Source organism: Eurypyga helias, unplaced genomic scaffold (genome assembly GCF_000690775.1).
Source record: "Eurypyga helias isolate BGI_N326 unplaced genomic scaffold, ASM69077v1 Scaffold52458, whole genome shotgun sequence".
NCBI lineage: Eukaryota > Metazoa > Chordata > Aves > Eurypygiformes > Eurypygidae > Eurypyga > Eurypyga helias.
In genome coordinates, this window is record NW_010268606.1 from 1 (window position 1) to 14582 (window position 14582).

General features: G+C 38.7%; 1 protein-coding gene across 1 annotated transcript; it reads left to right on the forward strand.

The window, feature by feature from the left end:
- Positions 1-1563: 1563 nt before the first annotated feature.
- On the forward strand, positions 1564-13775 carry TBC1D31 (TBC1 domain family, member 31; the record flags this gene model as incomplete). Its single annotated transcript, XM_010157781.1, has 12 exons — positions 1564-1746; positions 2310-2425; positions 4655-4833; positions 7773-7924; positions 8350-8509; positions 8729-8929; positions 10118-10294; positions 11146-11225; positions 11327-11473; positions 11738-11871; positions 12868-13001; positions 13596-13775. Coding segments are annotated over 12 exons (1843 nt in total), but the record flags the coding sequence as incomplete, so codon positions are not given.
- Positions 13776-14582: the final 807 nt, after the last annotated feature.

The following is a 14582-nucleotide window of genomic DNA, read 5'->3' on the forward strand; positions in this document are numbered from 1 at the left end:
GAGGTGCAGCCTGGGGGTTCCCGGTTAGGTAACGGGAAGAAAGGTTCCTGTTGAGGGTGGAGCAGGTCCCTGAGGAGGCTGTGACACCTCCGTGCTCAGACATGCGAGGGCCTGGACAACTCTCCCAGTTCAGATTTTTCGTTTGAATTGTATTGAACAAATTATAGGCGAATTGTTTGATTAAAATGTGAAACACTAGGAAAATCCTGCCTGGCCCAATCTGAAGAGTAGTACGAATGCTGCTTTGGAGTACCTGTGTGCTGATTGACACAGGGAATCTGGATGCAGCTCCACGAATTCCTCACGATTTTCCTAGGTTAGGTTAGTGGCAAAGGAACTTTTGAACGGCAGAGTGGTGTCCTGGGAGATGCTGTAACTACGACGATAAGTACTCACATTTCACATTTAGAATAAGAAGTCATACTCTGCTTGTAGGGTTTTTTTATGACGTTAAAGACCCTAATGTCACTAAATGTTAGTTACAATTTAAAGTAGCTTAACGTCTTTTTAATTTCATTTTTATGACACTTCTCTCTTATCGCAGAAATGAATGGGCTTAACAGAATGAGATACAATTATTTTTGTCTCTAGCCTGTAGTGTGGCTGCACAGCCCTCCTGATGCTCACTCACAGTCTGTAACATACACCAGCAGTTGCTTGCAGGTGCTGTGCTGTGTAATCTGCTCTCTTAGTAATTGGTGTCTCGGACACATACCATCATCTTAAATAGCCGTGGTCACAGTCTTCTGCAAGTGCCCTACTTGCAGGATACTCTGAGCAACCTCCCAGTATCCTGTACAGTTTCAGATACTTAGTTTGTTTCTGAGTTTGCATCCAAGTGATGATAGAATATAATTGGGTTGCTCAGTGTTAGCCAAAAAATCCAGGAGTAACAGATCACACAAATCTTAACCTGCTTCCTGGAAAAACCTTCCTCTTACGGCTTATTCTGCACATGGGCTTTGGTTCTGCATCTGGCTCCATTTTATGCCAACAGCATGGTACAAAGAATGTGAAAAAAACATCAACTTTTGTTCCGTGATATCTCAGAGGAGCAATGATAAACATGGTTTGCTTCATGCTTTTGAAGTCTCTGGAAAGAAGTGGTTGTAAAGCTCTTTTTTTCCCCCCACCCCAATCTAATCCAGGTGGTTTCTTACAGTAATTCGTAGCTTCTCAGTTGTGTAGTATGTTTCTTTACAGTGATAATGAAGAACCAGGTTCCTTGCTGAGTGCTGAATTGGGCTTTCAGATACATTGGTAGATGATACATCAGCATGTATGCTAGTGTTATTCATTAATAGTGTAATTGAAAATCAGGTAACCTGAGCCCCATAAAAGTGTCACGAATGGTAGATTTCCCCCATCTGCTTTAAGTGTCTCCTAACTACCTTCCAACATAGTGAATGACTTCCTTTATTTTGTATATTTCTTATATTAGAAATAAGTGTTTTTCACACAGGAAAATTTTTCATAGAACACCATGAATTATTAGAATTGTAAAACCATAAACTAGGAACATTTTAATCCAAGATCTTGGAGCAATGTGTGATAATAAACCAGTTCTAAGCATGGTTGTTTTGCTTGCTTTGTTCACAGAGTTACAGTAAACATAATTCATGGTGTCAAAGGATACCATTCAAAGACAGTACGTTTTCTGAATGTGGCTTTTGACAGTTCTGGAGATTCTCTACTCGCTGGAGACCAGCAGGGGAATATATATGTTTTTGACTTGAATGGAAACAGGTAAGAGTACTTCTATGAAGACATTTTAATTGTCTTGACATCTGTACTGTTCAGAGGTGTGGAACTTGCCTGGACGGCATGCCACAGGTCTGATTGAGACCTCAGTTTTCCATGAATGTGGAAATGAGAAGTGGTTTTCTCAGAGGTGAAACTGCATGCCCCTGTAGGCTCCCTAAATACTGTTTTATTAGTTTAGCTGATCCAAAAGATCAGTAGTTTGTAACTCTAAACGGAACAAGGAGCAATTGCCTAGAATTTAAGGGATTAAATACTACCACAAGGAGTTATTCTTTGAAAGGTACTGCTCATTTAGTAAGATGAGGTATGAATTACAATAAATTAGACCTAGTATTGCCTTTTGCAGAAATATATTAATCAGTCTTCAGTTTTACACTACTGACTTTTAATATATTTATATTTATCATAATTAGATATTATTTCTTTGCTCTCTTGAGTTATCTTTTTCTCTCAGTGAAATATATTGAAACTGATTAAGTTCTTCCACCACTTGACATTATGAACGAAAGTTTCCGAACACTCTGAGAACGTACCTTTTTAAATAGGTTCAGCCTTGTCCAGCGGACAATGCAGGCTTGCACTGCTTTGGCATTTAATCTTCGCAGAAAGACAGAATTCCTGGTGGCTTTGGCAGATTATTCCATTAAGTGCTTTGATACAGGTAAGGAGAAATTTAAAGGCTTGCTATTTGGATTGTTCTAAAAAGATTACATAATTTTAATTTCAGTCTCAAATTTTTGCAAGTTTTTTGATGGAAATCTTAGGTATTTCATGCCATCTGTTCTTCCAAAAAAACTCCACAGTCATTTGGGTTTGTGGGGGTTATAGTCCTCTAGGTAAAGGAACCCTTTGCTTTGTCAGAGTTTCTTGTTCCCACGTTGATATGCAGGCGCCTGATTAACTGAAATCCAGCGCAGAATCGCAATTACATGTTACCTTTATTAAAGGAACTCTGCATGTTTGCTTAGAATGATATGCTCTGTGTAAAATCAAACTAAAATCAGTCAACAGTGTGTTCGTTTGCAACTGAACCAGTTGTTAACTACATTTGCAGTAAAATACTTGAACTAAGTGACAATATACACCAAAAGAACTGTCAGTACTTCTGAGTGTGCAAGTAGGTCTGTATCCTTACTCAAAGTGATATCTAAAATTAACTTCACAGGCCAGCTGTGTGTGTCTGTCTTGATGAGAAGTTAAATGGTGAAAGGCATTGACAATTCAGTCATCATAAGTTAATCTTAACCTATCAAAAAGTGCAGTTGTAGTGTCTCTCATCATCTGGATTTAAATATTTTTCAGAAGCCATAGGAATCACTCATCTGCAATTTAAGGGTCTGGTATTATTGGTGAAGATTTTGATGTAACTCACTGTTTCCCAAAATAGAGGCAGAGTCATAGTTAAGGTCTGAAATCCTCTACTTTCTCTCCTTCTTTCAACCACAGTAAGACCAAACTTAGATTTTGGATGCACTTAGAGAAATCATCATAATTATTCCACAGAGCCCTGCATGTTTATATGGTGTTTTTTCCAGATACCAAGCCATACTGGAGAATGTCTTAAATATAAATGTTGCTCACATAAGTGGGTATCGGGTAAAGTATCTAATACGTCTCTAAGGATAATATGTAGTTGGTGGGCTCCATCCCCTGCTTTAGAATCATAGAATCATGGAATGGTTTGGGTTGAAAGGGACCTTAAAGATCATCTAGTCCCACCCCCCCTGCCATGGGCAGGGACACCTTCCACTAGACCAGGTTGCTCAAAGCCTCGTCCAGCCTGGCCTTGAACACTTCCAGGGATGGGGCATCCACAGCTTCTCTGGGCAACCTGCTCCGGTGCCTCACCACCCTCTTCGTGAAGAATTTCTCCCTGATATCTAATCTAAACCTCCCCACTTTCAGTTTAAACCCGTTACCCCTTGTCCTGTCACTACAGTCCCTTGTAAAAAGTCCCCTCCCAGCCTCCTTGTAGGCCCAAGGAAGAAGCCATACTCTTATGTAGAAGCCATACTCTGTAATCCCATGTCATCATCCCATCTGACAATAGCTTTAAGCACTCAATTGTCTGTAAGCACATAGAAAGTTTGACTCTTAGGCTTCACGAGCTGCTTTATAGCCATTTCCCATCTTTGATGCCACAGCGGTGGGTCAGCTGGAACCACCCCATGGGCTGTCAGGCAAACTACACAGTGTAAATAGTGTAATTGCCACAAAGCACTTTTGTTGCTGAGGGAAGATTAGTGGTCATGCAGTCACAAGTGGGAGACAATGTAGTCAGAGGAACCATTGCCTCAGTATGCAATACACAGCATAAAAATGGTTGGGACTCTAAAAGAATTAATGAGGTGTCGCTCTCTGACTGTGCCTTTCTGTAGTCATAGCCTGTTGTCATTAAACCTTTCTTCCTTGCAACCGTAAACAGCTGCGTAATCATCCATACCTATTGTTCACAAGTAAAAACAAGTGGAGAATTCTAATTCTGAACGTTCAGTCTCAACTTTTAGAGATTACTGTGGGTGTTCACATCAGATAATCTGCCTTTGAGGCATGCTGAACTTACTGATCACAGTGTTTGTGTCTTTTTAAGACTGATTCTTAGGCTAAATCACACAAGTCTCTGCAGGTTGGCTTTCTGTGTAGGACTGAGAGTACCTTAAGAAATCTGTTACTTGGAGATGTGGAGATGGTTGTGTTTCTCTAAAGTATAATATAGTAACTATTTGAAGACTGATCCCTTTCTTTCTTGTTTGTTGGGCTGTGTTGGTAAATGGTCGTGTATTAGGTATGCTTAAACACAGCATAGTGTTGGCAGTAAAGAGTAAAGTAGTAGTTGTTTCACTTGGAATGACTTTCATATCCTTTACATTTTTTTCATCGACTCCTGCAGAAACCAAGGAGCTGGTTAGTTGGATGAGGGGACATGATTCTTCGGTGTCTTCCATCTCTGTCCATGGCTCGGGCAGGTATGCCATCACTACATCTGCTGATACAGCACAACTGTGGGACTTGGACACCTTTCAGAGAAAAAGGAAGCTGAATGTTCGTCAGTCTGTGGGTATACAGAAGGTGAGTAAAGAGCAATTGCTCAGGGATGAACAAGCATACCTCAGTAAGAGTAACACCACGTGCTAAAATCACAGTACTTGAAAACACTTTTTAAAATACATCTGAATCTTTTCTGTGGTCCATGGACGTATCTCCTTAACTGTCACCCTGTCATGTCACCCAGACCAGTGGAATAGTTGCAGCTCCATAGCTGCAGAGATCTGCTGGGAACTTTTAAGGAACCTCCATCTCTAGAGATGCTCAAAACTTGGTTGGATATGACCTTGACTAACCCAGTTTCACCCAGAAATGGGAGCCATCTCCTATATTGGCCCTGCTTTAGCTCAGAGGGACCTCTGGAGATTGATTCCAGCCTGAATGATACTGGGATTTCAGCATGTTGTTAAAAAAACAGTTTTGGTGTCAATGGTAACTTCAAACAGTCACCACCACCTACCCCATTCCGCTGCTTCTTCCAAAGCTACTGCTCTTCCTATGCTCACTAAGCACTGAAAGCAGGAACAAATAACTCAGCAAAAAGAAGTTGCTGGTTTTCAGCCTATTGGTTTCTTTGCTTCGGTTTGTTGCACAGACACTTACACTGGAACAACAGGGGATGAGAAGGATGATGTGTTTGTGTCAGGGAGTTGTTTAAATAGTTCTGCCTTAGCGTTACGCTGGTTTAAAGAGGTCTGCCTGTGCCACCAAATGTCAAACTTTGGCATAAGTACTACAGAAAATACTGACGCAGTGCCGGAGCGTCGCACGCACACGTGCCGGCCTGCAGTGAATAGTCTTACAAACACCACTTCAAGCCAAAGTTCTCGTCAGGCTGGTCACGAAAAAGCCGTGCTGATTTTGCAGGGAACAAGGCTATTCATTTGAGTGTCTTCACCCTGTTCTAGGTCAAGCAGAAATTCTGTCAGCCTGAAGTAGACATCTAGCAATTACCTTGGAAGATGATGCATAAATATTTGTTTGTTTGTTTTATTAAAATGGTTGTGTAGTGCACGTAGCTAAAATAATTGTCATGACTTCTCTCCCAAGATGGCTGTATTTCTTCAGTGGACAAGATTTTTCTGCTGGTCAGTATTTTTCTTTGTGTAGGGGCATCTAATTGATAAATGGCTCTTGGAATTTGGTAGGATCAGGTTGTTACAGTATGGAAACAACTTTTAAATCCAAACAATAGTGACTATAGTTGAATGAATAAATCACTGTTTGGGAATCAAGAGCCTGCACTTTTGGTTTGGCTTTACCATTTCTGGTAGGTCATTATGCAAATAATCCAATTTATCTGGATTTCATTTTCCAGTCTTTACAATAGAGATAATGGTACATACTCCCATGACATGATTTAATTAAGACATACATGTAACTGCTTTATGAAAGATCATGTTTATTGTTAGAGCACAGCCCTGACACTCATTGTCCAAAGTTGAATTCTTGCTTGCTGTCCGAGCCATCGTAGTAGTGTCACACCAGTCTGCAGCGTCCTTTTTGGTGCCTCTTTACTGAAGCCCAGTTGCATGCCAACATACGCCTTCTGTTAAGTTGGTACGCAGCAAAGCTAATTTAAAAAGACAGAGACTGAGCTGCACCCTTTGAGAATGGCAGGTGAAAAGAAACCAAGAAGAGCTAAGACATCTGTAATGACCGTTTTCAAAGCATCACTGCTTGTTCAACAGCTGCTTGTGACCGTCTTGTGCTATTTTTCTAGGGCAAAGCAGAAAATTAGGAACTGTTTAGTACTCCAGTTGACCAAAATTTAATATTCCTCCATCTGCATGATAGGCATCTGCTCTTAATTCATTGTCTAGACTTCCTCAGGGTCCCTGAAAGAGGACAGGCAGCTCAGTCTGTCTGAATATAAATGACTCTGGTAGGTGAGATGACTTTTTCCTCACAGGTAACTTTTGCTCACTGTCAAGTGACTAATTAGGCCTGAACATCCAACTTCAGTCACTAACATTCAGCAAGGTGAACCCATCCCACATGTCCAGATTTGCAGATTTTTAAGGCCCCGAGAGACTAATCAGATCAAAACTTTAAACTTTGTAGAACTGACTGTAAATCTCAGCCAGTGAGTCCTTCAGGTAGTCCCTCAATGTTCAGATACAGGGAAACATTTTCAATTTAACCTTTAAAATTAAAGCTCTAGGGAATTCACTGAAGCCACATGTGCTGCTGCCAAAATAGAACCTCTGATCTGAACCAATAATTTGTCATTAAGCTAGAATGTACCTCGTGACAGCCAAAAATGTAAATAACCTTTTTTTTTCTTCTTGAAAGAGATTACACATAAACAATAAACATGTTCAGAATAATGGAAAAAATATATTTACAAGCTTTTTGGTTCTATCTTCTTTCATCTTCAGTAAAATCTGCATTTCACAGATGGAGAATACATTGCTAAACTCTACAATATTTTTTACTTTTAATAGTTGCACATAAAACTAAGGAGTTTAAGTCTAAAGATGAATGCTTCACAGAGTGCATTTGCAGGGTCTTGGGACTATTTGAATGCTGAAGTTTGTAGGAGATGCAACAAGCTGTTGCTGACTGAGCAGTTCTGGCTCCTGTCTCCCATCCCCTCCTGCTCCTGGGTTCAGATTCCCACCGTTTCTATTACATCCTCTCTGGCACTCATCAGAAACCACCACAAGAGACTTTAATGACACAAATCTTATTTTTATGACCGTTTTGGTGAGTTCAACTGGCTTAGCAAAGGGTACAACAAGTTCAGAACCAGTGGAAAGGAGGGCAGGCCTGCCTGGGCTGTAACCAGGGAGGGGACCCGCAGCCTGTGGGGTCTGAGCTTTTCATTGCAGCTGCATTTTGCAGTTACTGTAGTAGCCATGCTGTCATGATTTCTTGCTGTATTTTATTTTGCCATGCACTTTGATCCAATTTAAAGGGTACTTCCTTGACAACATTTTTTCTTTTCCATATTCTTCCAGGTTTTTTTTCTTCCATTGAGTAACACCATCCTCAGCTGTTTCAAAGATAATTCTGTTTTTGCCTGGGAATTTGATACTCTTCACTGTAAATACCAGTTGCCAACTCCTGTAGAAGGTTCTGTATTACTTTATAAGGTCTTTGCAGTTACCAGGTAAATTGCTATTTCAAACATTCTAAAGATGGACTACAAAATTGTAGTTTCAAACCAGCTTTTCTTTCCTTATTTGTAATGTTTTCTGGAAGTCTTGAGCTATATACTGTGATAAGCTTTTGAACTGCTGTGGCTGATACTTTCAGCAAGGATCAATAACAGTTTTTATTATAGTCCCATAGCAGTTGAAATAAAGTAAATTGATTTTTAATGACCACTAAAATAAGGTTTAAACTATCCTTTACAAAAGCAGATTTTATTATTTAGGAGCTGATATTTTTCTTTCAAGGAGAGTATGACAGGAAGGAATAATGCCAGATTCAGAAGTGATTTGAGGACATAAAAGGAAATGTATGATTTCTCTCTTTTTAGCTAATACTAACTTCTAGTATTCTGATGGAAACTTTACCTCCTCTGTGATCCAGAGATGGCCGGATTTTTGTAGCTGGTGGAAAATCAAATCATCTTCACTTATGGTGTTTAGAATCAAAGCAGTTGATAAGAATAATCCAGATGCCTGCAAAAGTACGAGCTGTCCGTCATCTGGAATTCCTCTCTGACAGTTTTGATGGGGGCTCCAATCAGGTCAGGTTTTTTACAAGCTTAACTGGAGTAGTTGGTTCCACACATATAGTTGGAGGGCTTTTTGGGGACTCCGGGGATATGGGCTCCAGAAAAAGAAAATTACTGTGCTAAATGTTTGCTCAGTTGCTCTTTTAGCTTAATGGAACGTCATTGCTGATTTGGGTATTCCTCTTTGGTTTACACTGACAATATTAATTGACTAATCCCTTTAACTTATAGGTCCTTGGAGTGTTAAGTCAAGACAATATTATGAGATTTATCAATATAGAAACATGCAAACTTCTTTTTGACATTGGGAGTCATGAAGAGGGAATTAGTACAGCAGCAATTAGCCCCAACGGACGGTATATTGCATCAGTAATGGAAAATGGTAGCCTTAATATATACAGTGTCCAAGCTTTGACTCAAGAAGTAAATAAGGTAGTGTGTTTTACATTGCTTAAAACAGCAGTAAATCCCATTAAAGTTGATACTTGTCTACGTAACCTTTGCGTCAGCAGTAGTTTGCAGACGTGTTGGAGTGCCGTATTTCATGCTACAAATAAAGTCGTTTGTAGAGTTCCCTTCATAGTTACTCCAGCCTGTCAGGTAATATGATGTCTTTGAAGTATATATATCACTGTGTTTCTGCTGTTGGGAGGAGGAGGAGGAGATGGTATTTCTTTCTACAGCAATTTGTATGGACCAATTTGTCTTTGTAATGATGTTTGGGGGAGATGGAAACAGCATAATTGTGCTGTTTCTGTTCCGTTTCCTATAGGAAATGTTTTGCAACTGATGCTCTGTTAAAGTGCAGGCATGAATGGTGTTTTTGTTACTGTGATTTTGTTCTTCTTGCTGTGTTACTGGATACCAGCATCCGTCATGACACAATCATACTCCTAATCCTTCCTAAATAACAAACATTCTAAATACCAGTTCTTATTTTATTAAAGTAATTTATTAATGGGAGTCAGGTTTCTAAATCCAGAATTCCATATATCTTTAATCACCATGTCTTTGAAGTAAACAGTAAGCAGCTTTGGATAATGATGGAGTTGGAGCTGAGGAAGGATGTGTAAAGATGTCACGCATGCATTCCATTTGCACTTCTGCTGCCGGTTTGACATGAACTGGGATATCCACTTTGTTCCTTGGTTTCCCAATCTCCAACACTGAATTAATACCTCTCTGACACTGAAGACTAATTAAAGTTTGTAAAGGTCTTTTGTATTCTTTTTAACTGGTGCTATAGAAATGCAAAATATTTCAGTGACGTTGAGAAACGCCCTAAAGTAAATAACCTGAACAGTATGTGATAGACATTTATACTATCCCAATTATACTTTAGTGTTTGCTAAACAAGGAAATAACATGATGTTTGAGTTGGTTTGGAAGCTACATAAACCTTCTTCCAGCCTTTCTAGTTTATTACAGGAGTTTTATTAACTGGCATACTTACTCAGGAGTATACATCCATATATATTCCTTTCTGGTATAAATGTGTCTCTGTTCTTATTGCTATGGCTATCAAGCTCAAAAATATGGCATATAAAATAAACAGCAAATTATAGTGTTAATTCATCTGTCTTACAAGATGTTAACAGAGTTATTTTCACTTAATATTAGCCTCCACCACCCATGTTCACGGTAGCAGAAGATTGGTCTAAGTGCACGTCAGAGGCAAATAAACTGACAATGAGAGTAACTTCAGGAACGTCAGAGCAGCCTTGGAAATCCAAAGGAAGCAAAATTCAAACCAGTTTGCTAAAACCGCAAGTGAACACATCACTTGAAAATAAAGAGGTAGGAAGAAGTTGCAAATATTTTGCTCTCCAGTCTGCAGCATTCAGGTCTCGTGGCAAAAAAATATTTAGGCGCTTACCCTGAAGAATAAGTTGAGGCCCTGATTCACTTGGATGCTTGAACAGAGAGGTGATTAAGGGAGTTGTAGTACCCTTTTCTCTCTCTGTTTAGCCTATATGCCTGTATTATGTGATCCAGCCAGAGCTGCCTCCAGTCAGCTTGGGGTACCTCTGAAGTTGTTTGAGCTACTTTTTACACATTTGGATATTGCTAGGTCAGATCTGCTTCCCTGCTAGCAAACTGGCACTTCTAAAATGTCTGCCATTTAATTAATAGAAACCAGAGCCAGTTTGGTTTCTATTAATTATTTAGAAGATGCTTTACTGTTACATTTATTTCTCTTTTGTCATAACTGTGCCATCTTCTTTCTCTGTCTTTATCTTGCTTCTTGTATGTATATAATCTCATATATATATATATATACACACACACCCCTATATCCTCCTGTAACAGTCATCACAATATGATCTCTTCTTTTTGTAAATATTCCTTATGATTTGGCTATATCCATCATTTAATTATATATAGTTTAGCCAGTTCATGTCTGATTTGCTTCTGACTTAAATCAATGGTAGCTGTTCTTTGAGTTCAGTAGAAGATGAATGATCTTTTGAATTATCTTTGTTGTTGTTGTTGAAATACCAAGGATTATGTAACAGATAGCAGTACACCTTTGTTGTTAATATTATGTTAAGAACTTCAATATTTAGCTGCTATCATCAATTAGAGTGTAAAGAAAGAGATTATGAAAGATAAATCCGTACATTTATTGCTGATCCCCCATTTTGTAGAACGAGTTGTCAGGTGGATTAAACAAGAAACGTCTGCGGGCCTTACTGAAAGGATTTGGAGAATATCCAGCAAAGTACAGGTACGTTGGTGTGCATGTTCGTGCTTGCACGAAATAAGTTGCTTGTGTTTGCTGGCATGTGGCAGAGAAGTTGCTTGACTAAGTCTGTATTTTAATTGCAGGATGTTTATTTGGCGTTCCTTGTTACAACTTCCTGAAAACCACTTAGCATTCAGTAGCCTAATAGATAAGGGTACCCACAGTGCCTTTGTGAATATTCAAAATGAGTACCCCATCAAAAGTAGGAAACTTCTGAGAATTTTACAGAGGTAAAATATGTATTTATTTATATATTAGAGATTTTTATTTTCACATAATGATATGAAACGTATCCAATAGCTGGAATCGGCTGTAAGGAAAATTCTGAAGTGAAATAGTAGTGCCCTCCTGCAACTTTGTTTTTATAACTCATATAATCCTGCATCTATCTTAAAGTTTACAATCTTTCTATGCTGTGGTTCTAAAATACTTAGTATATTTTTGTTTGGGCCCGGATCGATGTTTTCTACACCTTTGTTTGCTTTTGCATGTAGGACCTTATCAGCTCTAGCTCACTGGTCTGCTATCTTTGCTGAGACGCCTTATATTCCTTTGCTAGCATTCCCATTTGTAAAATTGTTCCAGCACAACCAGCTGGTCTGCTTTGAAGTTGTTGCTACAGTAGTAGGTAAGCAATGATTTTAAAAACTCAAATATGCTGCAACACGTTTAAGCTTTCCCATGCAAAAGAGCTTTTGCTGATGAAATGAGTGAGGTGTTTCCTAAGACGTCACCAGGCTCTCTGCTGAAGGTGTTGCCAGGATTTAATATGTAGCTACTGTATGCTTAACACAAAAACCTGCTTGTAAATAAAAACAAGACATTAGACTTCTTTTTGCAGTGTTTCTAGCAAAAAAAGTTAGCAGTTTTAACAGTATTTGTGAAGTCTAATCAGTAAAACCAAATGGATCTAGCATAGTTACCATCATAACTAAAACCTCTGAGACACAGGAAGAGTAGCCACACACACACACACCACCCCCTCGCCCCCTCCCAGTCAAACAGGAATGATCTCTTTTAAGGTTTTACTGTGTTTAGTAAGCATGTCCTAACTCAAAATTAGACATTTGGCTGAAAGCTGGCTACGGCTGTCTTCTGAAAAATACATACTAAATTAAAGTACTTTACACTTAAATTAGTTGTTGCAGCTGCTACTAAGTGTACAGAATATATGTGCTGCCCAGCATACATACCCACTTTGCAAACACATGCTGTTAGTGAATAAGTATCTGAGTTTACGGAAATTATTCTTGGTCTGTTAAAAATGACTTGATCCAGGCTGTAGTTTCATGAGACACAAATGCCAGTTTAAGTATTCCCATCTGCCTCCAACCACTTTGTCCCACAGCACACATACTTTTTTTCATTTTATTTTTGAGCCAGATTAGTCCCCAGTCTGGTTCACAGTGTACTGACACAAACACTCATGCCAGTGCAGCTGGAGGAGCAGTGTACTGTGGGAATGGTTTAGGAATAAACACTGAAAGATGGGAATATCTTAAATAAATTTTGCTGCTAAAACTACTTCTTAAATTCATAGCCTTTATAACCAAACCTTAAGGTTGTCAAGAGTCTATCACCCCAGATTACAGGGGATTGTGTTGGTCTTTTTATTCTCTTTCAGTTAATTTTTGTCAGCACTGGTTTGAGTATTTTCCCAATCCTCCAGTTAATGTCCTTAGTATGATGGAAAACGTTTTGGCACATCATGACAAAGAACTCCTTCAGCATTTAATAAAGTACAGCGTGACTTCACAGGTAACATTCTAGCCAACTTGTGTATAAAATGTACTGCAGTGAATGATAGTGCAGTAGTCTTTTATTTTGATGTAATTCCTTTTTGATGGAGTTTTGATTGAATAACAGTGAATTATATGGGAGTGTAAAGAATATATCATTGCTCTCCTGCAGCTTTTCCTTTTCCATGTCCATAAATCTCACATACATGGCTACTGCAGTTCTTAGAAGTCCTTTGCTTTCAATTCCACATTGCTTGAAAATGTACTCATCAAGTTATAAATGTACTTCTAATTTTTTTGAAGTGGACATAGGTATGATGAATTAATTTTGTAATCCCTGTGTATCGTTAGGGATGATTTTAGCTTCACAAATCTAAACAGAAGATTAAGACATACAGTGAAATAAGAAATTTCTTTATAATCATCCCACATTAATTCTGAATGTTTATAGTGGGTGATAAAACTTACCTTCAAATACCCTGGTTTAGTTCCTGTTTTTTTAATAAATCAATAGATTCTTGGTCTAAGGCAAGAAAATTTTATATTATTTCTTTACAAGGAATGGTAAAATTGTACTAATGGATTGTTTTGTCAATTTTCCCAAATAATGTAGGTTTATGCTTGGCCTCTTCTAGAAACACTGTTCTCTGAGGTTCTAACAAGAGAAGAATGGCTGAAGGTCTTTGACAATATCTTCTCCAACCATCCTTCGTACTTGCTCATGATTGTCGTTGCCTATATTATATGCTGCAGAGCTCCCTTGCTTCGCTGTAATCGAACAGCGGATTTTGAGGTAAACATCATGGTATTTAAGTCAGTATATGAAAGTGTACCTACAGAGACATATAAAATATTGTATCTGTTGTTAGAGAGGTTGGAAGGAGATGTTTCATTTCCACATCAATGTATTATTACATGTGTCTGAATGACATCATCTAGTACCTGACAAATATGCAATAAATGAGGAAAATATTGAGCAATTTCCTGCAGTTCCATGCAACGTGATCTTTGAAAGCTTTCATAAGCTTTCTGACGCCACTAAAAGCCATTTTGTACATGTCAGTAGTTCATCAACCACAAAATAATTCTCCCTCTTTTTTGGGGATCTACTGTAGACTTCTGCCTGTGAAGACAAGACACAGTCACTCTGTCATGTTGTTTCATTATTTTGCTTTCAGATTTGCAAAACGAGGCAGTATTATTTGACGTTCTATGAAGCTGAATGGAAAGCGTTTCCTTATGTTTAGCTTTACATGGGAGGAGGAGGGGTTTTTCATACAACAACATCTCTGTAGGCAAATAAAGGATTCCACCTTGAAAATGTACTCATGAGCAGTCACTTTGACAGCTGTCAAACAGACAACATTATTACTGCATTTAATAATAACCAATTTCAAGATTTTCTTTGTGAATAAGATCTTTGACAGGAAGAATAGTCCTGGGAGAAGAGGAACTTCCAAGCTTCATGTTTGAACACCAAAAGTTGAGGGAGGTTTATCCAGTAGTAGGAGTGCCTGCGGTCAGTTGGACACTCTTAAGTTCACACCTAGCTTCCCAGATCGCTTACACAACTGCCACGTTGTGCTGGGTTCAGCCAGGA